The sequence below is a fragment of the Phalaenopsis equestris genome, unplaced genomic scaffold, assembly GCF_001263595.1.
Source record: "Phalaenopsis equestris unplaced genomic scaffold, ASM126359v1 Scaffold000998, whole genome shotgun sequence".
Lineage (NCBI taxonomy): Eukaryota > Viridiplantae > Streptophyta > Magnoliopsida > Asparagales > Orchidaceae > Phalaenopsis > Phalaenopsis equestris.
In genome coordinates this window covers 226,268-254,167 of record NW_018165437.1, presented here as the reverse complement: position 1 = coordinate 254,167, position 27,900 = coordinate 226,268, and the positions used below count along the sequence as shown (strand labels likewise).

The window sequence follows — 27,900 nt, the reverse complement described above, 5'->3', positions numbered from 1 at the left end:
TCGATAAGATAAATCTAAAGAGGCCAAGATTGCTAAAGTCTGACATCGTTGAGGCACCCAAGTGTCCATCAAATGTCGTCTGACTGAGTGAATCTCTCTAGTTCGTCTGATCATAGTGGTTCATATTCATTTATTAATTGTAACATGAACTCTATAAATAGAGCTCTATCTCCCACTTGAGGTGGGAGGAGGAGTTTGAAGCCTTAGGAAAACTAAAGCTTAGAGGAGAAGTTGAAATTTATCATCAAATCGTCCCCGACCATCGTCGACCACTGGTTGCCAACCACCACTGAACACCTGTCGTCAATCACCATCAACCACCACCAGATGGTTGTCGTTGATCAGCCTCGGTTGCTACTCAATTCTTATGATAAGTTCATCTGCGCACCGACTTTATTGCTCAAAAGATTGTGTAACCCTTTTCCACCCATGGGACAAGAGATTGTATTTGTAATCTCAAGTTTATAGTGAACCTATTCAGTTAAACCAGATCCTTTAGTTTTTCCCTTTACAAGTTTTTCACGTAAAAGCTTCTGGTGTCTCTACTGATTGTTTTCTTTCATCTGAGTGAGTGTTGAATTCTCGTACAATGCTAAGATGAATTCATTACTCTACTGTCGTGAATTTTCTAGCAACATCAGTTTAGTATTTGTCTGTGAGAATTGAAATCCTGTTTGACACTGTCTTCAACTCTGAGACAATAAGTATCTACTTTGTTTCCCAATGATGTATATTATCCAAATTACGAAGGAACATCCTTTGCATCTTGAAGATCATCTCTGAAGCATTTTTCAAGATGGGAGGCAAACTTCATTGCATTCTCGAAAGGTTGTTTGCATCAACATCCTAGACACGATTGTAGTGGCGTAGTCTTCTCGCACCATATTCTGACACAAAGTCTTTCACAACTTCTTCCAGGTCGGGGCAACCTTCACTATAGTTTTGAATGGTCGTTCAATTTAATGTCCTAGACACAACTATGACAGGTTAGTCATCCCACATTATATTTAGATAATAAGTCTTTGAGAACCACTCCAAGATTGGAAGCAATCTTCAACACAAATAACACTTCCTCAATGCCCCATCATTGTACTAGAGTTCCTATTCAATCTGATCAGGAAGTTGATCTCTTCAATGTTCGATACATGGATTGTTTTACATGTTTGTGTGGAAAACCTTATGCTTGATTCTGACTACAATCAAATCTTTATAAAAGCATAAGGTTCATTACGTCCTATGCCTCAGCCTCGAGAAACATAGAGCATCTTCAACACCTCATTCTGGGCTTGACCGATCATAGTGGGGACTCAATTTGAGCTCTTCCATGACAGACTACAATCTTCAAGTAGAAGCTTCAAATAACAACCTCAGATAGGTCAAAAATTTCCTTCAATCACTTCCATAACAGATTACATTCGTCAAGCAAAAGCTTTGACCGACAATTTGAGATAGGTAAACCATCATTGGTATATTTGTGGCGATCTTTGGGCCAGGGTTTCGTCGTTGAGTGTCTCCATCAATAAAACATAGGTCAGATCTTACTTCCTTATTGGATCCTACTTTTACTCCGCTCCAACTCAGTCTATAGTCATCAGATAGACACGCTTCAACTAACAGTCTAGGAAAGTCTTAACTTTCATAGTGACACACAAGATCTATCTGGAAGCCAAGATGAAGAGAAAAAACTTTATGACAAGCCACCATACCACTAGAAGTCAAGTCCAAGAGGCATGATCAGATGGGAATATACGATACCCATGAAAGTCGAGCCTATGAGGCAAGACCTGATGAGAAGCTACCATGCCTCTGTAAGTCGAGCTCAAGAGGTAAAACTTGATGGGAAGATGTGGTACCCCTGGAAGTCAAGCCCAGGAAGCAAAACTCAATGTGAGCTATCATACTCCTAGAAATCGAGCTCAAGAGACAAGACTTGATGGGAATATACAGTACCCCTGAAAGTCGAGGTTATGAGATAAGATTTGATGGGATGCTACCATACTCCTGAAAGTCGAGCCCAAGAGGCAAAACTTGATGAAAGAATACTATAGCGTTGAAAGTTGCTCCAATGAGGCGAGACTCAATGAAAAGCTACAATGCCCTTGAAAGATCAGAACAAGAGGCAAGTCTTGATAAAAATTTAGAAGTGTGCAGGGTCCTCATTGGAAAAACTCCATGAGAACAAAGGGTTGATAGGGTCTCCACTCAGAAACCTAAGAAGGCTACAAGCCTCAGAAGACACAGGTAAATCAAATACCTCAAAAGGCACAAATTCATGAAAGATCTCAGAAGATTAAAAGTCTCAGAAAGCACCGACACATTTCAAGCTCCTAGAAGGTGTAAGCCTAAGAAGACACAAGTCTTAGATGATAAAAACCTAAGAAAGCACAAACTTTAGAATGCATGAGCTTCAAAAAGTATGAGATTCTTTTATATATAAAATGCACATGCTAACTTTGATTACAGACTTTTGCATGTTTGAGAAGCCAAAGAACCATAGAAGGAAGAAACCTAGAGGCCGACACCATTATGCACCCAAGAAGTAAGACAAAAATGACCAATAAGTTGGGTGACGTCATCCTATAAATTGAGTAACAACAACTCGTGGAAAGTCAAAAGCAATCTTAGAAGCAACATCAATAAAACAAAGAGATATATTATCATCATCTACAAATACCATATTAGACGATTAAAAAATCATAAAGACCAACAAATACTGGTACAAAGGCGACAAGAGGTTGGTCCATCTCAAATAGCGGCGGATTGCCTCCTAAAAATTTTGGTACTTTTGTTATTCTTCAGGGAGCACGAGACTCTTAGATATTGTCACCATAAAAGTATAAAAATTTCTCTATTGGTATAATTTTTTTGATATCATATGTGGGGGATATCCACCTAAGCGCATCGGGGTCATGCTTCATGTATATATTTCTCGTCGCTTGAGACATCCGTTTGAGACTCTTAGATACGTGTTGAGGGGCACGTGGTCAGGTTTATTCTACTAGACTTTGGTTTTTGCTTAGACGAATGTTAGTCATCATTTGGTCAGTCGGGCGACTTCGATCAGACAAATAGACCTCATTCTCCACAGCACAAGCGAATCATATTTAAATTGGCTCAATCGTCGATGAAGTTTTCAAGATGACCCCATACAACAAAACAGACTATATGAGTGCATTCAGAATGTCAAATTTACCTAAAAAACCATATTGATGTGGTTCCGAGCAGGAGCAAATTGCACATAAATCAATGCATATCCTAAAAAGAGCTTGAAGAAAATAAATTAAAAAAAAAAACATTATGTATATTTTTTTCTTTTTCACTGAGCCCCCTCAATCGCTAATAGTTCCTCAGCGAAACCTGCCTTTCAGCCAAATCCCCTCGCCGATCAGTCTCGTCTCACCGACAGCCTCGCCTCACCGACAGTCTCGCCTCATTGACGTACTCTTCTCATGGAGCTCACACATCCTTCCCATTTTTCGGAACCATAGCCCTTGCGGGCTCACTCCTCCATCGACTGCCGATGTTTCTATTAGCACAACTCTCATCAACCTAACCCTATCGCCGGCAACTCCCAAGCTCCCCTCTACAACTATGAGCTCCTCTCCCCAAGCTCTACCTCCACTCCCTTCATTTTGCCCAAAATCACCACCTTCGTTAATGAACCTTCGCCAATAGAGCTAGCTAGTAAGGCACCATAGAGATCTGAAAAAACCCAACTTTTCTTCTCTCCGTCCAGCACTCTCCGTTCAACACTACTCCTAACAAGTACCTTAGGTCTGTGATGGAGATTTTAGGCCTAAGATTTTTGTGCTTAGAAAAAACCATTATGTTAAGGAGCTTTCGTTGATTTTATCCACATGAATAGGGTGATTTCCCCTCAAAGCCTCAGATCCAAAATCCAATGAAAGACGCGATTGTACTGATTCCGCTGTTTGTTTCGATGGTTTTATTTGGATAGACATTTAAAGCCAACATCGAGAGGATGAAGTCATTTCTTTGATCTTCCCCCTCTCGGTCGCAGAGAGTTCTCATCGTGAGAAACTCTTCGCTTTATGCCAGGTAAACAGAGGTGGGCGTCATGTTGCCTCGCACAATATGACGTTGGTACACCTCTCAATCAATTGACCCTAGATCCTATGTGAGGTCGGTAGGAAGAGTTCGATATGTCATCGAACAAATTGGATTATATGGCTTGCATGCTCATTTGTCAACTTTTGCATAATTGCATTTTGATTACATGAGCACTTCTCTTCAATCACACGTCTGATGACTTGGGTTCGATCGACCATCCTGATTCGATCATTCCATGCTTTCGGTATGATCGCCGCCTCGGCTCGAAAGTCCGATCATTTGGGTTTGTTCGGGCGTCCCAATCCGACCACCCTATTCTTTCGGTTCAATCAACCACCCACTCAATCATCTATTCTTTTCAATTTGATCGGCTTTCCTGATCTGATCGATCACTCACTTTGAGTCATAATTTTTTATGTTTGTTTGCACTATGTTGCACGTTCCGATAACTTTTGCTTCCTTCTACATGTGTATGAAAATTTTTTGATGAAAATTATTTGGGACATTATGCTTGTCATATTTTCATTGCATGATTTTATGGCTCGAAATTCATAGTGGATGATACAAATTTATTGGGGATGTATCATTTACAAAGACACGTGGGCATGTTCCGTATCATAAATAAATCATATTTGGGGATTATTAGAAAGCGGGAGTTTCCCACGCTATGACACGCGTCGTTCCATTGACCAAACACCTGCTCGGTCCAGCTTTGTCATTTTTGCACCCACATCACCCTGCATTGCATCTATTGACGAATGGTGGGTGTTCGCGTTCTGTAATTTGAATAGTTTAACAACTTTGAGGACCATGAAAATTACGCGAATTATTTAAATTAATACATATTAAGTGGCCAAGGACCAGCTAGGGTTTCCCAAATTCCAAACTTTTCGCCGCCAATCGATTCCGACCTCTTTCTTCCCTTCGTCTACGATCATAGAACCTTTATATTTTCTGCGTTCGTAGCCCTAATCGAGGTTAAAATCCGTAAAAAGTTGGGATTTCTTTGGGATGCGTTTGATTTGTCTTCATCATCTGTAATCTGAACGATTCTTTGGTGCTCCAGTTTTGAATTGGAGACGAAGCTAAGTTGCGAGGATGCCCACGTTGACGGCGTTATCGCTCGATCGGCTCCTGGAACCAACCTCGCGAAACCCTAAGCCGCAACTGGAACCGAGGCCGGCGAACTCTCGACCGATTTTCGCCTCGCCAGCGCTCTACGCCACGCCGGCGGTGACCCCTCTTCCCCTTTCGGACACCCCTTCCTCCTTTCCACCGTCGCCCTACATTGTCAACCACAAGCGACGAGGACCTCGCCTACTGAGGCCGCCACCTCCATTGGAAGCTGAGAAGGAGATAGCTTCCAAAGATGAAGCAAGAGAAATTGATTTGGATGCGAATTTGGGATCTTCGCCGATTGTCTCTGTTGAAGAGAATAATTCAGGAAATGCGATTGCTGTAAATGAGGAAACAGAGGATATACTTGATTTTCTGGATTCCATGAGCTCGGCTAGTAGTTTGGATGGGGAGGATGGCTCTGCAGCTGAGGGACTGCGAAAGCTGGGAACTGAGATGGGGGAGTTCTATGATGCATGTGATGGTAAGTAATTTTCTGTCATTTGATTGTGTTTTTGATTGATTTTAGGTTAGGTTTGAATTTACTTATAAGAATGGTGAATAGTCTCAGATTAATGGTGAAATTAGAATTGAGTTTTAGTACAACAATGTTTGCTTGAAAGAGCACCGAAGGGCAGAAGGAAATCCCCAATTCATGAATCAAAGCAAATAGATTAAATATATATCCCAAATATTTTTCCTAAATGGTAGAGTCCTTACATTATTTTTGGAGTAAAATTCCTCGAGGATTTTAGGATAGTGGTTGATATAGGGCTTTTTGATGAATACTTCAAATTTGGCTCGATTGACACTTGCTCTAGTTTGTAATTAAGCATGCTTGAACTCTATTTAAAAACTTGGACTCTCAATGAATCAAGCTTGTGCATAATATGATTTACTTATTTATGTTTATGGACAACCTTGTTCGTTGGCAACAACTAACTTGTTCAAGGCTTGCTATTAAGCTCTATATAGCTCATATATTGTTTAATTAATTTTGGTTAAATAGAACTTAATAATTTAATTAACGGTAATATATATATTTATTTTAAAGCTTTTTGATTTTTTTGAATTAATTAATGTATTATTAATAAATTCTTATATTAATTTTTGTACTATTTTACGATTTCACCATTTTCATAAGCAAATTTTCTAGTATTTATTTATGTTTTATGATTTCAAGACAAATTGTCTGTTACTTATTTATTATTATTTTTTCATTGACATTGTTTAATTTATGTCAAGTAGTTAGCACCAATGCCGAATTTATTGAATCATTTGCTTATTTAAAATTGTTTACAACAGGGATCAGATCGACTTTAAGCCCATATCTTTTTGCTTTAGTTATGGATGGTCTTACTGGACATCTACAAGAGGATGTACCTTGGTGTATGCTTTTTGCTGATGATATTCTTCTCGTGGATAAAACAAGAGAAAAAGCCCAGAAAAAACTTGAATTATGGAGGTCTACATTGGAGTCTAAAGACCTTCATTTAAGTAGAACTAAAACTGAATACATGGAATGTAATTTTAGTAGTAGTAGTTCTAGTAACAAAAGTGTGACTTTGGGTGATCAAAATAATAAAAGGTGTGAACGATTTAGATATATTGGGTCTGTTGTGCAAAGTAATGGTGATATAGATGGGGATGTTAATAGTAGAATTCAATTTGGTTGGTTGAAGTGGAGGAATGCTTCGGGCCTTTTGTATGATAGAAAAGTACCGCTTAGACTGAAAGGAAAATTTTATAAGACAGTGGTGAAACCTGCAATGCTCTATGGTGCTGAATGTTGGCCTTTAAAAGAGAATCATAATATTAAGTTAAGTGTTGCCGAGATGAGAATGATTAGGTGGATGAGTGACTTTACACTTAGAGACAAAATGTGAAATGAATATATCTGTGATAGGGGTTGTGTAGCTCCTGTGACAGACAAAAGTAGAGAAGTCGTCTTAGATGGTTTGGTCACATTAAACGTCGAGCATCTGATGATCCGATTAGCAGAGTAGATATTTTAGATTCGACTTGTGTTAAGAAAGACAGAGGTAGAACTAGGAAGACTTGGGCTTATTGTATAAAAAATGATCTTAATTTACTAGAACTAAATGAAAATATGACACTAAATAGGATGCAATGGAGAAAAATGATTCATGTAGCCGACCTCACATAGTGGGATTAAGACTTTGTTGTTGTTGTTGTATTTGTTTATTTAAAATTGTAAATTTTATGTTAATATAAAAAGTCAATTACTCGTTCATTTTTTTAGCTTATTTAGTAGCTTGTTCAAGTATTTATTTGTTTAATTAAAGAGAGTCAATTATAAGCCAAGCTTGGTTAAAAATTTAAATCAAGTACAAACATATATTAAAAGTTCTTGAGCTCAAATTAACATGATAGCTTTTAGTATTACCAAATCTAGTATAATCTATGGTGTGCTCGACTCCTCTTGGCTCGATGACATCTTGATATGGATATAGATGAAGGGACACTACCATGGATGAATGGTCAAGGGTTAAAATTATAATATGGAGGTACTAAATGGTAAGCCTTAAATAAGAACATCGAGGAAAATTGATCTTACAACTTCATAATAGGGGGGTAATTAAGTGAGCTACCCCTAGCAGTATTACTGATAAAAAGTGCGATGGCCTTATAGTCTATTACTTTGGGTGAATCTAAATCATAAGGAAATCCCATAAATTTAGAACTCAGAGTGTTGTACAAAGAATATGTGTTAGGATAAGGATTTTGGAATATCTGATGCATCTTGATCATCAAAGTTATCTTAATGGATTGCAACTGAAAGAGTTGTAGAAAAAAGGGTGCAAATACTTAATATGTTAGTGTTGTTTGAGATTGATGTTTCTAATATGGGAGCGAATAAATTGAGCCCTTGATTCTTTTTGAGGGAGATTCCTAAAGGTGGTAACTACTAGTACCTATGACTAATCATTCCAAAGATCAAAAAGGGAGGTAGTGCTTAGAAGTCCTAAATGATTAATGAGAAGAACATTTAGATTGAACTTACAATAACCACCATGTGTATATTTTTTAATCACTAACGTGAGGTTGTTGATTATCACTTTACAATAACTAGCGAGAGCAAGACATATTGAACTAAAAAATGCCTCTAAAATATTGAATTCTAGGCCCTTAAGGACCAATGGAATATGTTCAATATTTCTTCCACTAAATATGGAAGACGCATACCATGAAGCTTGCAACATTATCTTTCAAGAGTTACAAGGATTGATGAATAGTTTTGTACCTTTCCTATGCCATGAATACCATTAACTAGCATTGGGAAATTTTTGGGTGATGACCGTAGGCTTGCATGTTATAAGGAAACTGATTAACAATTAGGACTTGTAACTCATATGCATTCAAGGACATAATTATAATGTTTTTGTTTGATTTTTTATCCTAATTTGAGCCATTTTCATGTCTGCCAATGATATCTAGCAACGCTTAGGGGGATTTAATTTGATTTTAAAAGATTATCAAGGAGAGATGGTATAATTTTCTAATCTTGAAAATTAAATTGGTTTTAAGTTGAATGAATTTTAGTTATAAGATTACTTTTGAGCCTATTATCATTGTAGAAGACACTAAGCAACTATAATGTAGAGCAGTTATGTAGATGGAAAGTAGCAAAAGTAAATAAGAAATCTTTAGTTAATTCTTGAAAGATAGATGTGAGGGTATGCATCCAGGTGAAATGAGGAAAGCAATATACATTGCAGGATCTTCACCTGCTTAGGTTTCAAAGCCATCACTCTGTGGGGCTTTGCTCATGTAGGGCACAACACAATACACTACATTAAAAAATTATATTATATTACAAATACAACAATTATTATGGTGTGCTTATGCATAAAATTCTTAAATGCTTGTTCTAGAATTGTTAATACATGTGCTGAACCTAAAAATTTGTAATAAAAATTCAAGAGGGGTGCTTATGTACAAGTGTCTATACCTTTGTGCATGGTATGCAACATGCAACAATGTAGGTATTACAATTTTCCCAAATTAGAATATTCAAATTCAAACGTGTAGTTAAGGGTGTTAAGTGCTTTAGATTAAAAAACTTTTGTTGACGGAAGTTATTAAAATTCTGATAATAGGAATTCTTTAATTTTCTTTTACTTCCGACCAACATCATTTACTAAATTTTGTAAGTTTACTATTTTTTTTTTTATCACCTTGGAAAGAAGAATTCTTTGAAAAACTTTGGTTGAAGGGTGTTAAGTGCTTTAGATAAAAAAACTTTGGTTGAAGGAAGTTATTGAAATTCTGATAAGAGGAATTCTTTGATTTTCTTTTACTTCCGACCAACATCATTTACTAAATTTTGTAAGTTTACTATTTTTTTTATCACCTAGGAAAGAAGAATTCAATCATGTATTTAGGGCTTAAAATGCTCTGGAGGGTCTATATTAGGCTGAATTTGGTCTAGAATTTATGCATTCAATTTAATTTGAGCTCTCGAATGAAAACATCATGTCAATAATTTAGGCATTTAATTATCCTGTGCATATCATGGAGTTCTGTCATACACACATAAGGTTAAATTTAATTTTAAATCCTTTGATTCGATCTCAACACGACCCAAAAAAGTAGTGGACCATTATCGTTTTATAGGGGGAGAGATCTATTTGATAGGAAGGTCTCTATGTGGTTCCTGCTTGCAATTGGCTCGATTTGCACATAAGGTGGCAAGTCGAACCATGTTTGATTGGGTTCCATCAACAAACCTAATGATGCTTGACGAGTTGCCCAACCCACACACATATTAGGCTTTATTCAAGTATTTTAGGATTCACTGCCCAAGAACCCTCCTCCAAAGATTTTGAGGTTCATAGTCCTAGAATTGAGAAGGAGCTGACAATGATGAAGGATTGAATGACTGTGTATATAAGATAACATAAACAAGGAGTTCTAACAGCTAGGGGTGTAACAAGCCGAACATGAGTGAGCCCTGGCTCAGCTCGTGTTTGACTCGTTAAAAAATATCACTGCTCATGCTTGACTCGTTTATATTTCGAACACAAAATTTGTTCTTGTTCGGCTTGTTTGCTTAGCTAGCTGAACACGAGCTATTCGCGAACAAAGATCCGTTTTAACAATCCTAATCACACAGCTGTAGGATGTTAAGGTTAGGGGTGAAATTTAAATTTTTTAATTTATATTAAAACATCATTAAACATAAATTAATAATTTTTATTCTATTTTTAATTAATAGTTTTAATTGATTATAAATTTTTGTAGCATTGTAGAAAATTAATTATTTAAAGATATTACTCGTTAATTATCTATATATATATATATTGCTTAGCGTATGAATCGAACACGAACTTTTCACAAACAATGAGCCGTTTTGACAGCCCTACTAACAACTTCATTTGGTTGTCTCATTGAGCTGTAGTCAATTAATTTTTTTAGTCCCTTTAGTTCTCTAGTATATGTTGAATGAATGAGGGAGGTTCGTCAAGTAAATAGCTTGATTAAGGTTGAGAAGGTTTGTGAGATGCAATTTTAGAAGAAATAGAGAGGGGAACAAACCTCATACTTGTTGTGTGATTTTAAGGATGCACAAGGACTAGAAGTCTTTTGTTCTAAAATGTTATTTGGATGTTATAAACAAACACTTTAGTGAGAATACGACTATTGGATTGTTGCTTGTTTGCAAGAAAGCGCCAACTGGAAGGGAAAAAAGATCCTAAAAATCTGCTAGGGTGGTTTAGTTTTAGCTTGTTTAACCCTATGCGTTAACCTCAATTGTTGGAGGCGTGTCTAATGCAGTGGTTTTTAACCTCTCAGGACTAGTCATGTTATGAGTTACACACTATTTTTTTCCGATTTTGAGCCAACTATGGTATGCTGCCAACTCTCTAACTCATTAACTTAGTAGTAGCTTGAAAAGGATTTATTAATACGTTTATCTAACCTCTTAAGTGTTGAGGCAAGGCATTTAAATCCCCATTTTAAGGTTTTTAGTGAAAGGAGTTGGAGTTAGGCTAGCAACAAGTGACAACCTTCTAAACAAAATTTTCAAATATAGTGCTACAGAGGAAATCTTCCTTGAGTTGGGTGGGATTTGTTAACCAATGCAATTTGATCTTTTTTTTTTCAAATTCGAGAAATGGGCTTACTTTGGTTCTCCAAACTTAATTGGAAAGGGTAAAAAAATAAATACAAATACTTTAGTGCTAGTACTTAGATAATTACGATCGGAAGGCGCATACCTCATCAGAGAGTGACAAAAGCCAAACTCATAGGAGTGGCTTTCAATAACAAGTAAACTTGCTAAGATGAGTTTTGGGGGGGTGGGGGAGGATGGAGGTGAGGGGGGAGTGGAGGGGTCGACTAAACACAACCAAGTAATGACGACTTCTTTAACGTGCTACCAAGACACTAATTTCTCAGGAGGTTATGGTTTTCATTTTTCTCTTGTGGAGGATGCCTAGAGGATTGTACTATATTGGGATGAGTTGTCGAGATGCTAGCTTGTTGGTACAAGCCACCAGGAAGGTGCTTGAAGGTATAAGGTTGTAACTTTTTGGGGTGAGTTGTCGAGGCATAGCGGTACATGTCATATGAAAGTGTTGAGCATAATGATAATGCTATCAAGAAATTATGAATAGGAATGCAACTTCCCAGGCCTTTGAGATATCAATTTTTTAGGATAAGCCACCACGAAGGGTGTTGAGAGAGTTGAGACTACTTGGTTGTGGTATTAGTTTCTCAAGGCAAGTCACAAGGTACTAAGAGTATACTGCTCTTGGGAGAAGTTCCAGAAAAAAGTGTCTTCCTATGAATGGTAATCAACCAATGTTTCATTGGAACAACTTGTCAAATGCGAGGTGAGTTCCTATGATCAAGTTACAAAGAAGTCATTGAGAAGTGGCGAATTCTAGAGAAATGCTAAAAAATATATTAATTTCTTAGTACAAGCCATCAAGTGGCCATCGAGGGTATGATGTCTCTCTAGATAAGCTGCATCTACAAGAGACATACAAGAGACTCCTCTAGGAGGGTGTTTAACTTATGTGTTATTAGAATATGCTACCAAGAGGGTCAACTTCACATTAAGGGTTTTCGGCTAATAGCCAATCATTAAAGGTTGTTGCGGCAAGAGACCTTAATCTAGTATATGAGACTAGTTTCTCAGATCAAGTTGTTGCGAGGGAATTAAGAAGGATATGAATCATGCTATATGAGACTAGTTTCTCAGATCAAGTTGTTGCGAGGGTATTAAGAAGGATATGAATCCTGGAAAACTAATTGGAAGAGATAATGAATAAGAAAAAGGATCAACTTAGGGAATACTCTAATAGGTTCTTGCTCATCCTATCAACGGTTAGGTTTACGTAGATGGAGTTTAAGTTTCTATTTTAAAGTGTAAATCAAGTAGGAGTATTCTCGGTCTTTGGGCAATCTAACCTATGTTCAAAGGGAAGATGTTTTTGGTCCTAGGATGGTTTTTTAGATTCTCTTTTTGACTTAATGATACTAGGATTTTGAGATGAACACTAAAATGTTACTAGTTCCACCAAGTAGGTTAGCTGAATTCATATCGAGTGTTAAGGAGGCATGGGATAATATGTTAGGAGATCTCATAGTGCCCAAAGAGATTTTAGTAAATAGATCACCAATTGATATGTTAAGTCACACATATTGGCGTTGATTGACTCATAATAAAATGTGGGGAGATTAGGGTACTACTATCATTAAGGACATTTCAAATTATGTCTCACGACATCCTAAAGGATGTGATCATGAGAAAATGTGTAAATACTTTACTAATTGTGTGGGTTATTGCTATCCTTGATCCTGAATGGGTCATAGCTAGCACTAAGTGTTAGGTATTCTAGATCTCTATTGGGCTACAACTAGCATATGAGGGTTTTTGGTATCCTAAATCGGTACTAGGCCAATATCCTAGGTACGACCGGATTACCCAACCGATGTTGGTTTTTTTTTCTTTTTTTTTTAATTTCAGAAATCTATCGGGCGTTAGCCAATACTCTGGATTTTTTGTATCCAAGATCCCGACCAGGCTACCCAATCAATATTAGGTGACTCTTTGCATGTTGAAATTTGACATTAGAAGTTGTCCATTTAACACAACAAATCGAGCTAACTCCGCACATATTTATTGCAAAACAATTAGCAGTGACTCCATACTTTTGGATTGCAAGCAAAGCACTTGAGCATTTTTCTTTAGTCTAAGGGAAAGACAAGGAAATGTGGATAATAATAGAGATGGTCTGTCTATCGTCTGTATGTGATAGGCCAAGCCAACTTCCCACATATAGGTTGTGAAGAAATAAGTTGGATGCCAAACCTATCTAACTTATATATGGGTTGTGGAGTAGACAGTGACCACTTTTGCATTTTGATTGCGAGTGAGCACCATTGTAAGGATGATAATCGATAGTCCAATGGATCAAGATAACTCCACACATAGAGTAGTGAAGCATTTAAATGTTAACTCCAAGCTAAGCTTCTCTAGCCAATCTTCTTTAGCTTGTGAGGAGGGAAGAGTATGAGATAAAGATGGACTCTTCCCTCATAGGAGTGAAGATGGACGTGGTGCAATATATTATTATTTCGATTCTAAATATTTGGTTAAATCTTATCCACATATAGTGAATAACACTGCAATTGAGGAAATTATGTTAATTATTTTAAAATGATGATATTTTAAATGCAACAAGTTTTAGAATAAACCAAATTCAACTTAGAACAAAAATATTTGCTCAAAACTCTCAAGGAAAAGCATCCTAGCAAAATCAATGACTTTAAGAGGAGAAACAAATTTACAAATTCACATATAACTAGTAGTATTTATTCCACAATTAGCGAGGAATAGTAAAAGGATTTCACCTTGAAGCTCCCTTTATTGAGAACCTAAATCTAATTAGGATAGTTGCTAGAAGATTTATTAGTAATAGGATAAAAAAGAGAGTATAAAAGATCCTTGTCATTCTTTAGGAATGAACTTATTCCAGTGTATCACCCGGTTATAAGTCAACAATTGAGTTAAGATTTTTCAAACTTGAATCTAAATCATCCAAAAATATTATTGAATTAATAGATAATGGGTTGATAAGAAGCCTGTTTTTTATGTTTCTAAATATAATAAAGCTATTATTTTTGTCTTTCCAAAATGTTATGATTTGGAATTGAGTTGTTTTCCGAATCTCTATAATGAAGCTATAACAATTCAAAAATTCTTCCTCCAAAAGCTAATTTGGTTTTTAGCTTTGAAATATTTGTCTGTAATAATTTTTCATGCTGAATAAAAAATCAAAATTAATTATTTTTAAATACCAATTTGGCACGCTAAAACAAAATCCTTTGGTTTAAGAAGGTGAATCCCTCTATCTTCAACAATATCCTTCTAAAAGGTATATTTCATGATGGAGTAAGTTTTTATGCTTTTAGGTGTGAAGGAATTCAAAAGAAAGAGAAATAGTATAATGGAAGAGCATATAATAGTTTCAGTCTTTCTTCTCCATAAAGGAATCTGCCCTTCCATCCGGACAATTTGAATGATTATATTTCAAAAAAGTCATATCTAAAGGGAATACCAAAATACTTAAAGTGTAATGATTCTATTAGACTACCAAAATACTGTTAAGATAGCTTGTTTCAAGTTTCTCCCAAGATAAATTAGGGAGACATTAAGGGTTTGTTTGGGGCAGCTGCAGCTTATTGAATAATCTGCTGATAAACTGATTAAAAATATTCTGCTGATAAGCTAGGTGTCGTGGCTATTATAATTTTTTAATTTTTTTGAAAAAGCCAGACTGCTGCCAGAAAGTTGTCACTGCGCCTAGATAGGTGCGGTGTGAAAATGCTGTTTTCAGGGTTTTGAAAACGTAAATTTATTTTATTTTCAAAAATTCAGACTGCAGCTTTCTGAAAGTCATCACACTAAGGGTCTGTTTGGGGCAGCTGCAGCTTATTGAATAATCTGCTGATAAACTGATTAAAAATATTCTGCTGATAAGCTAGGTGCCGTGGCTATTACAATTTTTTAATTTTTTTGAAAAAGCCAGACCGCTGCTAGAAAGTTGTCACTGCGCCTAGATAGGTGCGGTGTGAAAATGCTGTTTTCAGGGTTTTGAAAACGTATAAGCTGCCGAAACGCAGTTTACCCAAACAGGCCAGATGCGTTTTCAAAACGCCACCGCATCAAATAAGCTGCCTCAAACGTACCCTATGAGAAGAAACTTTATTAAAAATTGAAGAATAAGTTCACAGTCATTAACTTGCACATTATTAACTCTGCATAAGAGAAGAGTATCATCAATTAATTTACAACTATTAATAGGCTTTGAGGCCTTATCAATACAATCATTTGTTAATCCAATTAATAATGTCAATATTTATGAGCATTAGTTAATACTATCATTTGTTAATACAATCATTTGTTAATCCAACTAATGATGTTAATATTTATGAGCATTTTATGTTTGACATTTGTCGTTATATGACAAAGAATAAAGGAAATGAAATTTCTCCAATAAAACCTTTTTTAACATTTGAATGGAGCTCGAGAAATTAAATTGGCAGATGAGTCTAAGAGGAAAAAGTTTGTGCTAGAGAATGGAAATCAAGGAGCTTTAATCACTATAGTTAAAAGCCTTCAAAATAAAACTTAAATATAAAAAGCGCTCGTTTCCTCAAAAAAGATGAAATAAATAAATTCATGATTAGCCATAATACAATTTATAGTACTTCTATTTATCATTTGGCCATCTTGAGTGACATCAAAAAGTGCTGGCTTAAAAACTTTTAAGTCTCTTGAATAGAGTCTTGCTCAAGATCTTGAATGCACCGTTCAAAAGGCTAATAGGCCCAAGATCTTGAATGCACCGTTCAAAAGGCTAATAGGTCTAAAACCCTTGAAGTTCTCTGAGTAACTTATAGGGGATAAGTCTATTAGTGATTGAGCTAAATGTAGTTGCAAGATGTTATTAAACATTAGTTAAAGCAGTAAAACTAGGAATAACTTTTTTTTTCCCTTAAAAAAATCTTTGATTCATTAAGGAAAGTGTGGATGAAGCTTCTGTTGAATCCACCATTGACAATCTTTTTGTGAAAAAAACTTGTCATCCCCATAAATCAAAAGAAAAGAATCCCCATTATTTACCGTTTAATCTTTGACCTTTGGTGCCGATATATATTTTTTTATTTCAATTTATCATAAAGCCTTTTTTCGCTTTGTCACAAGTCTCTAAATCTAGAAAATTTGATTCCTAAGTTAAAACAACTCTAGTATTATCTGTCTACGAGAATTATCGATTAATAAGAACAATATCAATATAGTCTATTAAGAAGATAACCTATCTAAATTATCAACTATTTAACAATCCGTCGTAATGAATCTGATATCTAAAATGTTTAAGAGAACAAAGAATGATAGAATGCTTAAAAAAAACATTCATTGGAGATTTCATTATTTTCTGCTTTTTCTTATTGTCTGTAAAACAAGAAATCAAAACATTTGAAAATATTGCGTAGCAACTATTGACTTTTCATATATAGGAGTGGAGAGATGATCTATGAAAATCTATAAACAATATAGAGTCTGCAAAAATCTCTAAATGATTGTTGTGCAAGACATTTTTTTTTCATTCTTAATCAATTTCAACTAGCTTGTGATAATTAATTCTCATCAAGGAGAAGCTTTGATGGCCTCATATGTGTTGAGAATAAATGATCATCCACTTCCATATTCGGCTTCTCAAAATGGGAAAATTTGAAGGAATTATCAATGGTGGAGAGGAAAATTTGAAAATTACTAGAATGAACATTTATGAAGAGTGAAAGGCTTCTTAAACCGTCAATTTAAATTGTCAACTTTAATCAAAGCTCTATTTTCTATTTGTCATCTTGCTCAATAGCTTTCTCAATATTGTGACAATCCGATCAAGTAACTTCTTAGATTTTGAGAGAATAGGTTCAATTCTAAGAAAATTTCAATAACAGAATAGTAACTCTTGGAGAACAATCCAAATACTTAAAATTTCTTTCTAATTGATCCAATATTGACATTTCACTAATTGGCCTTAAAATTTATTCTTTTCTCTCTCCAAAGTTCATTGTACTGCTTGCAAAAAGTGAATCTAGATTTTTTTTTATTATTTGAAGTTGGCAAAAAGGATCCAGATTTGATGAAAAACATTAGAGAACCAATTATGATTCGAGTGTCATGTGAAGGTCATTATTTTTTTTTTTGGAATATTTTTGGCCATAAAATTTATTATTTTCTCTCTCCAAAGTTCATTGTACTGCCTGCAAAAAGTGAATCTAGATTTTTTTTTTATTTGAAGTTGGCAAAAAGGATCCAGATTTGATGAAAAACATTAGAGAACCAATTATGATTCGAGTGTCATGTGAAGATCATTATTTTTTTTTTGGAATATTTGCATACATACCACTCAGTTCCTATGTATTTACACAGGAATTGAGTGGTCTGTTTCTAAAGGGTGGTTTAATTTTCTTTCTTGTGTAATGGAGAAGTACATGCATAGTTGCATTGAGTGATCCATTGGTTTTCGGCGCTTATTATTATTTAGTGGAGTTTGGAAAATTTATTAAGGCGAGAAAATATATAAATTGGAAAATTTACGAGGGAAGAAACTCATGCATGCCTTTGACTTTACGGTTCTGAGTGATTTTTGACCTTATATGTATTTAAATCTTGGAACTCATTGCTTATCGAATGTGTGGTACTATTTCAATGCAACGGTTTCTTTTTGGTTGTTGCGTTAGGTAGTCGATAATCAACGAAATTTTTTTGTCGAAAACATCATGACATTTGCAAAATGTTGGCCTTTAAAAGAGAAGTATAAAACTAAGTGTTGTTGAGATGAGAATGCTTAGGTGGATGAATGGCTTGACATCTAGAGACAAAATGCGAAACGGTTGTATTCGATAAAGCATTAGTGTACCTCAATGGCAAACAAGATTAGGGAGAGTTATCTTCAGATGGTTTGGTCACATTAAACGTCCACCATCTGATGATCCAGTTAGGAGAGTAAATGTTTTAAATTTGACTTATGTTAAGAAAGGTAGAGCTAGACTTAAAAACTTGGGCATGGAGATGAGAATGCTTAGGTGGATGAATGGCTTGACATCTAGAGACAAAATGCGAAACGGTTGTATTCGATAAAGCATTAGTGTACCTCAATGGCAAACAAGATTAGGGAGAGTTATCTTCAGATGGTTTGGTCACATTAAACGTCCACCATCTGATGATCCAGTTAGGAGAGTAAATGTTTTAAATTTGACTTATGTTAAGAAAGGTAGAGCTAGACTTAAAAACTTGGGCATGTTGTATAAAAACTAATCTTAATTTATTAGAATTAAATAAAAAACATGACAGTCAATAAGACACAATAGATGAAGAGGATTCATGTTGCTGACCTCACTTAGTGAGATAAAGACTTATTGTTGTTGTGGTGGTGGTGGTTACGTTTGGATGGTATTTTAGGACATTATGGTTTTGTTTTTGAAAAGTTTAAATATTTATCTTTTGTTTGTTTTTTTTGGGGAATTCAAAATTACATTGAGATATATCTCGTACTAAAGTGACATTAATCATTTGCCAATATTATCTACTAATTTATGTTATGTAAAGTCTATTAAGTAATGGTTAATGTAATTCATAACTCTTGGTTTGAATATAATTTTTTCTCTTTTCAATTTTAATATTATGAGTGAAAGCTAGTTTTGTGATTCTTTTTAGTGTGGATCAGGTGCAAAGCGACTCTTTGATTTCGTAATAAGTCTTAATTCTAAGTTTTCTTTTGCATAAAAAGTATATTTTGCATGATATTAATTGCATCATAAAAACCCCAATCCTGAGCATCTTGCATTATTATTTCTCTTGGCTTTTAGATTATCAGAGGAGATCGTGCTTGTTAATCATATACAAACAGAATATTTTCTGCAACCTTATTCCTGCTTTGTAGAATATTTTTAGGAAATTATGAAGGTTTGGTTTGATTTCTTATTGTGAAGTGTATCTTTATGGTTACATTGCAACTGTTCTCTGTATTAATTAAGACTTTTACATACATTACCACACAGCTCTCCTGTATTTACATATCTAACACCTAAACATTAATATTTACATGCATACCTCTCAAATCTTTAACATCTTATCAGAAATACTACCAAAACTATCTTTCTAAAAGTGAAATACAGCTTTTTCGTGCATAGATTTATGAAACCAAAGTGTTGTAAGTTTAAAAACCAAAATTTGGATGTTAGATATGTAAATACATAAGAATTTTGTGGCATGTATGTAAATTTCCCATTAATTAATCATACAGACATAATCAGGAAGGCAGGGGGTTTAGGTTTTAGTTTATTGTTTCTGAAGATCAAGGTGATAAAATTTGTTTTTGAGAGACAGGTTTGAAAGTTGCAGACAAGTTTGCATGCTGTCTGTCAGCTGAAGGTGATCGAGGATATATAGTTTCCTTTGTGATAGCCTTTAGTCTGAAGAATATATAGATAGCTACTGTTAATTAAATAAAATAAATAAATAAAGGGGTATTTACATGCATACCACCCAATTCCTATGTATTTACATATCTTTGCTTTTTTTACTTTTATACCGCCCAAATCTTTCATATCATATCAAAAATGTTACTATAACTTTTAAAAGGTGGAAATACATCTTTTCATGCTTGGATAAGGTGACATGTATGGAAAAACTAAAGTTTAGGCATTAGATATGTGAATACGTAAGAATTGAGTGGTATGAGCTTACATGAATTTCTTTTAGTTAAAGCTTGCATTCTTTTAGTTCATTCTAGATATGTAAATACATAAGAATTGTGTAGTATGTATGTAAATTTCCCCAAAAAATCATCTTTCCTCATTGAAAACCAATATCGTTTTGTAGAGATATCAAGTGATGGTGGCTCAAGATCTTCTTATAGGAAGACTGAAGACGAAATTCGTGAAATGCGGCTGAATTTACTCATGGAAATTGAGAAAAGGAAGCAAGCAGAAGAAGCTGTTGAGGACCTGCAGATCAAGTGGAGAAATCTCCGCCGACATCTATCGGCTGTTGGATTCGTTCTTCCTGATCTTCCCAAATCCATGGAAGCAGAAGCCATTGTTGATCCAGCAGAGGACTTGAGCTAACAAATTGTCGTGGCAAGGGTTGTGTCTGCTTCCATCGCGAGGGGCTCTGCCAGAGCTGTGATGGAGATGGAGATGGAACCTCGAATCGAGGCGAAGAACTTCGAGATTGCAAGGATCATGGATAGGCTTCGATATTACGAAGCTACGAACAAAGAGATGTCTCAAAGAAACCAGGAGGCTGTTGGTGAGTAATCTGAACTTTTTTTCCCAGTTTTACAGACAGACCATCCAGTTTCTATGTATTTGCATATCTAGCACCCAAGCTTTGTTTTTTTTATATTCATGCCATTCAAATCTTTCATATCACCTAAAAAATACTGTCATTTTTACTTTTTGAAAGTAAAATACATCTTTTGATGCATTGGTGTGGCATGCATGTAAAAAATTAAATTTTGGAGGTCAGATATATAAATACATTATAATTTTATTCTCCCTATTTAAATTCTTCATGATCCATATCACAACTTATTTCCTTTAACCGTAGTACTGAACTAAAGGTTAGAAATAGGAATGGGGTAGTTACATAGACACCCTCCGAATTCATTTACATTTACATGTATAGCGCCTGAAATTTCTTCTTTACGTGTATATGGCCTAAATCTTTCATCACATCAAAAGTAACAATATTTTAATTTTTAAAAAGTTATCTACATGGGCGGAATCAGATTATATTCGAGGTGGGCAATTGCCCACCCTTGGAATATAAGTCTTCTCTTTATAAGAATTAAAATTTAATATATATATATATATATATATAGCCGCTGATGATATCTTTCTTGTGGATAAGATTAGAGAAAGAGTTTAGGGAAAACTTGAATTATGGAGGTCAACTTTAGAATCTAAAGAGGTTCGTTTGAGTAGATATAAAACTAAATCTATGGAATATAATTTTAGTGGTAGTAGTCTGGTGGTTGGATTGTAAAAATGGGTGATCAAATAATTAAACAAGGAGGGAGTGTTTTAGATATATCGGACTTATTGTGTGATAAAAAAGTATCTCTTATAAAAGAAAAATTTTATATGTTGGTGAACCCTGCAATGCTTTATAACGTATAATGTTGACCTATAAAAGAAAAGCATAAAACTAAGTAAAGTGTTTGTGAGATGAGAATGCTTAGGTTGATGAGTGGCTTTACACTTGGAGATAAAATGTGAGTTTACACTTGGAGACAAAATGCGAAATGAATATTTTTTTGAAAAGGGTTGGTGTAGCTCCAGTGGCAAACCAAGATTAAAGAGAGTCGTCTTAGATGGTTTGATCACATTAAAAATGAACTAGCTAATCTTAGGAGAGATGTTTTAGATTCGAGTTATGATAAATGTAAAGAAGTACAAGTTTTAGATATGTAAATTGATAGGAATTGGGTGGTATGTAAGTAAATGCCCCTAACTTAAAAACAATATGTTGTTGGCCATTTTGTATTCCTTATGTTTATGACAACTATTTCTTATTGCAGAGAAGGCGCGGCGTCGCCGTCAACAAAGGAACAAGAGACAAAAATGGTTCTGGTGTTCGATTGGCGTTGTCGTGACCCTCGCCTCCGCCGCCATTGCTTGGTCCTATCTACCTTCTTCAAACCCACCCGCTTCGAATGAAGACTAAAAAACTCGATCCAAGAAGGCCAAATACCATGGTGGTATATTTGCAATAATGAAATTTTCTCAGCAGAATTATTTTACCTGCTAATCATACAAAATGTATACGCAAAAGCCTAAAAGCTTTGCCAAATAAATGACCATCTTATGGTATATTATGTATAGTTTCCATGGTTTTAATATAATTTTTGAGCTCACTCTGATCCTTGATATATAAGTTGTAGTAATGTGCCGAAAAAAAAAAATATAATAATAATGCATGGAACCTTCCCTGTATCTGCATCATTTACGGTACATATAGTGAACGCATGTAATATTTTCTCCATTGATGGATGGCGTAGAATAGTAAGGTAGCATAATAAGATGCAGCGCCAAGAAGCAAAGTTGCTCGAACCCCAATCGACGAGTCGAATGCACGAAGCTTTAGTAAATGCCAGATCCAGAGCCAAATTGAGCAGCAAGCAGATCCCAGAATAGCACCAACAAAGACTTGGCTTGTGGTATGAAGTTGCTGTGAAACTCTTAGCCATGACTGCAAGTAGAGGAGGAAGATGATATGTAGCTTTAAATATTATGACTGGAAATTTATATAAATACCACACAATTCTTATGTGTTTATTTGTGTAACATTTAAGGTTCACTGTTTATTTATGTCACAGTCAAATGTTTAACATCATATCAAAAATAATATTAATATTATTTTTTATTTTTTATAAAGTGAAAAATATTATTTCTTGAAAATATTTTTATATGATTATGAGGTTAAAAGTGTTGTTTAATTTGACAATTTCTTGGATTGAAGTTATAAAGATATACTAAATCTTACATGCCCAAGGAATAGAATGTTCTCCTTGGAAGTGATGGGTGGGATCGCTGGTAGCAATAAAAAGAGTCTTATTCATGGCATAGACCCTTATTTATAGGTTTAAGTCTCAACATTAAAAAAATGCATATTAGTAACTTTTCATAAGAAACTTTTTTTTTATATAATTACAAAGTTATTTATATATAATCAGACTGGGCCGACTTCTTGAAGAGTTTTCCTTCTACTAGTAGGTATTGACAGCCTTATATTTGAATCTTATGCGACCAGTCATTTTGTCGATCTCCCCGTGCATAGGTATCGAATGTATGAGCTCATCAATCTTTTCTTCTCCTCCTGATGTATCTTCATTGCTAGTGGTTCTTCGATCGAGGGTCGACCGACTTCTAGATAGTCCTTCTACTAGATGAAGACTTTGGGATATAAGGTTGGTGACCTGTTTTTCTTCCCTTCGAACATGTTCGATTTTGAAGTCGGTAAACGATCAATCTCTGTTTTCACCTTTCCTAGGTACTTCGTCATAGTCTCGTCCATGGTTTCAAATTCTCCATTGATCTAGTTCGCTATGAGTTGGGAATCAACATTTACCATTACGTGGAGGGCTCCCATCTCCGAGGCTAGGCGAAGTGCTTAAATAAAATCTTCATATTCTGCATGGTTGTTATTCAAAGGAAATTTTACTTCAAATGAGTGATACACATTTTCCTCTGCGGGGCTACACAAGAAAACTCTAGTCCAACACCTAACTGGCCCAATCGGTGAACAGGGTCCAGGTCGATCTTTCGATCTGTCGATCGCCATATCATCGTTTGTCCCTCTCGGCTCGGAGAAATCTGCAAGGAAATTCGCAACAACTTGTGCCTTTATTATTGTCTGGGGGATATAGGAGACGACCAACTCGCTTAGTTCCACAACCACTTCCAGTAGTCAACCAGAATGCCTGGTGAGAACATATTTTAATGTGTGATTTGTGAAAACTTTTATTAGGAGTACCGGAAAATATGGTTGCAGCCTCCGTGCTGAAATGACTAAGGCAAAAGTCAATTTTTCCATTATTGGATACTCGAGTTCAGCTCCTTTAAGGAACCTGCTGGTGTAGTACATCAGGTGCTGCTTTCCAAGTTCTTCTCCGACTAAAACCGAACTAATAGTTTTGGGGCTGACCACGAGGTAAAGATAAAGCTTTTCGTTCAGTTTCAAACTCTGAAGAAGGGGAGGAGAGGCTAGGAACTGCTTGAGGCTCTTGAAGGCCTCTTCGCATTTCGGTGTTCCTTCGAAGCATTTGGCTTTTCTAAGAACTTTGAAGAAAATGCTCAAACCTACGATCTGATCGATCAGTTTATGAATTTCCTTAGTATTTTTAGGGGGAACATATCGAGGAGTACTTGAATCTTTTACGGGTTAGACTTGATGCCTTAAGGGGCTAGCAAATATCCCAAGAATTTGTCTGTCGTGGCCCCAAAGGTGCACTTTAGAGGGTTTGGATTCATGTTACTTTTAAAGTGTTAGAAAGTCTTTTTTTTTTAGATCCTCAATGTGTTTTTCGACCGACCGACTCTTCACTAGTACATTACTGACATACACATCAATGTTCCTTCCTTTTTGATTAGCGAAAATTACATTTATAAGGCGTTGGTAAATTTCCCCTACATTTTTAAAACTGAAGGGCATTACATTGTAACAAAAACTCTCTCATAACTAATAAAAGCAGTTTTTTTGCATCAGTTAGGTGCACTTTATCTGATGGTACCCGGAGAATGCGTTGAGGAAACTTAAGACTGCGCGTTCGGCCGCCGAATCCACTAGAGCATCAATCTTTGGTAGAAGGTAAGAGTCTTTTGAGCAAGCATTCAGGTTGGTGAAGTACACACACATCCTCTACTTTTCGATGGCCTTCTGCACCATCACCACATTGGAGACGTAGGTGGGGTATTGCACTTCCCGAATGTACCCCCACCTCCTCCAGCTTTTATACTTCCTCTCGGATGGGATCAGACAATGTGATGACTGAACTTCTGATCTTCTGCTTCATGGGTCTAGCCGATGGACAGACATTCAATTTGTGGCATGCAGTGTCGGTAGACACACCCAACATCTCAACAGTCATCCATGCAAAAACATCTTGATTCTCTTAGAGGGTTTAGATCAACAACTCCCTGTGACATGTATCAAAAGCTTCACTTATAAAAAAAACATCTACCTAGTTCTCCTTCAATCAGTCACGTTGGACTTGAGGCCACCTTCCCTTGCGTTTTGGATGTCCAGGGACCATGCTCTACGTTGCTTATAGCTCACAAGTAGAAGACTCAAGATTGCTCTAGGTTACCCCTGACAGCAATAATTTATCCATCTTCAGAAAATTTAACGGCGACACATTAAGTAGAGACCACAGCTCTGAAACTTTTCACCACCAGTTGGTTGAATATAATGTTATACATCGGGGGTGGATCCACCACGAGGAAATCTTTTATGAGCGTAAATTGTTTCACATTTTCTCCCCAACTTACCGGAAGCTTGACCACTCCCAACACTTCCTTCTTTCCACCTGAGAATACATACGGCGGACCGACCGGTGCGGTCATCTGATCGGCAATGAGGCTCACTTTATAGAATACTTGTTTGAAAGTACATTCACATAACTCCCTATATCAATGAGAATGCTTCCTACTTGTTAATTGTTGATTATCATCATTATTGCAATAACGTCGTTATATGGATTTCCCTTTGGGGGAAGATCCTCGTCGGTGAAATAAATAGGCGGATGGCCCTTGGGTTTTGGGGCAAAGGTTGAGAAGTTGAGTTCCCCCATTTGCTTCCCACTTGTCCTCTTCCCTGCCTTTGGGTCACAGCTATAGGGGTGACAAATTCTTTTAACTTCCCTTCCTTTATCAGCTCGTCAATAATACTGTTGCAGGTGTTTACATTCTTCTGTATCGTCTATGTGATCTCTCTGGTACTTACAATATTTTCTGCTATAAAAAAAAAGCTCTAGCTCTCATCTACGTTGCTTTCCTGAAGAACTCCTTATCCACGATGATGTCCATTATTTATGCGTTGGACCCCCTGAGCGGGATTTTGTGGGGGACCCAGGGATTATACCGGGGTGTTCAAGACGGTATGATGATTGATGGTTCTGGGACTTGGTCTGCCGCCTCTGATCCTTATGACGCTAGATGGAGTGATTGTTAGGGTGATCCTCGTAGTGGGGGTGGTTGGACGGTCGTGCACTTTGTCTAAGTTGTCCTTTGTTGTCTTGTGACGGTCTCTTATGGTGTCTCTGTTCGGCAAGCTCAGTGTCTTTCTCATAGGGGAAGATATATTTGTAAGTCATTTCCAACAGCTTAACCAAGCTCTATGGCTCTGCGAGTTTGAGATCGAAATGAAACCTATTCGAGCTCACTCCTTGTGTTGGCGCAACCTAGGACATGTTGGGCTTCAAGCCCCTGACGTCTAACAATTCACTCTGGAAGCATGCGATAAATGACTGCATGCTCTTGTTGGCTCCTTGCATCAGTTGCCACCAGAATCAGGCGTTTTTCTTAGGCCTCAGGGTATTGGCAAACTGTGATAGACAGAGTTTTTCAAACTCTGCAAAACAGGTGATTACTACCACGGGCAATTCATCAAATCACCTTAATGCGATTGATCCAAAGATCGTGAAGAAACATTTACACTTAAGGGCATAAAAAATTTTCAACAGGCATATGGACAATTCAAACGATGCGAGGTGGTCCTTGGGATCCGACCATCCTTTATACGTCTCTAAGACCAACATCTTGAACTTCTTCGGAGGTTGAACTCCGAAGATTTGTAAGAAGAAGACATTTTTTACTGCCTTTGTCTGCAATATTCATTTCCTCTCCTCCACGGTGGCGGATTCGACGCTGTCTTGGTATGGATCGTCGTCAAGTTTTTACTGCAGGTGGATTACCCTCCTTCCATTGTTGGCTGGTGGTTCCACTTGGATTTGGGGGGCGAGGCGGGGGTTGAGTGTTCCTTATTGTGCTGGCTATTCTCTTGGAATTGGGCCGCTGCTAATCCCAAGTATTTCTGTGAATTGTTCTGACATTTGGTTGGTGATCTGAGTTATCAAATATTGCAGGCTTTGTGGAACGAATTCTTCCATAAACTCCCGGATGCAGGCTACTTATCCTATGTTCCTCTGACTGGACCCTCCCTGCTGTTGTTGTTGGACTCCTCTTGTTCTTGATGACATTTTTCCACGCTCGCCACATCTTAAAGGACGTTGAATCCAAAAGTGTTCGGAAAACACACCCAAGGAATAGAACGTTTTGCTCGGAAGTGATTCGGGGGAGAGAGAGAGAGCAGTATGAAATAGTAAAAAGAGTCTTATTCATGACATGTGACCCATATTTATAGATTTATAGGTCTAGGTCTCAGCATTATAAAAGTACATATTAGCACATTCATCATTAACTTTTTAGGGAGATTTTTTTGGTAATTATAGAGTTATTTGCATATAAGAAAACTGGGGAACGATGTGATCAATTAGGGTTGTCGATCATCTAATAAACTTTGACTCGATCAATATCTAGTCCAAAAGAATGCTCGTCGTCAATCGTTCTGAAGGCTAATCACTGCTCTGATGAAGCTTTTCCTGGCGCCTTATGCCGTCGTTTGAACAAGACTTTTCTTTTGCAAATATTCAGAAAAACAAACTAATCGTTGAAGGCTATATTTAATCGGCTGCATCTTCTTCTTAAGCCGTTCGTCTACCTTGAGATTCGTGTGGACATATTTTTATATGTGCACCTATAAATGAGGATTCAATAAATTCTGAAAAGACTAAATCTCAAAAACTAATCATGTAAAATTATTTGATAACTGCTCTCAAGATATAAATATCTAGTAAATTTATTGGAATGCATAAACGCAATTAAAATTTAATTATTTCATTATTATGATTGAAACTATTTATTAAATCTCATTAACTTTACTTTAATTTGAATTCCTAATTAAGCTAATCAATAATTAATTATTCATTAAACTAATGGATTATTAACCAAAAAAAAATTTGTTATTAATCCGAATTTATTGAATCCGGAAGTTTAACTTGTTTAGCTTAAATTCTAGTTAAATCTACTTTTAATTTTTTTTTT

General features: G+C 36.1%; 1 protein-coding gene across 1 annotated transcript; it reads left to right on the top strand.

The window, feature by feature from the left end:
- Positions 1–4,900: 4,900 nt before the first annotated feature.
- Positions 4,901–22,247, top strand: LOC110032666. Its single transcript, XM_020736367.1, is given in 3 exon segments — positions 4,901–5,671; positions 20,117–20,545; positions 21,819–22,247. Coding segments are annotated over 3 exon segments (1,077 nt in total). The 5' UTR covers positions 4,901–5,169; the 3' UTR covers positions 21,965–22,247.
- Positions 22,248–27,900: the final 5,653 nt, after the last annotated feature.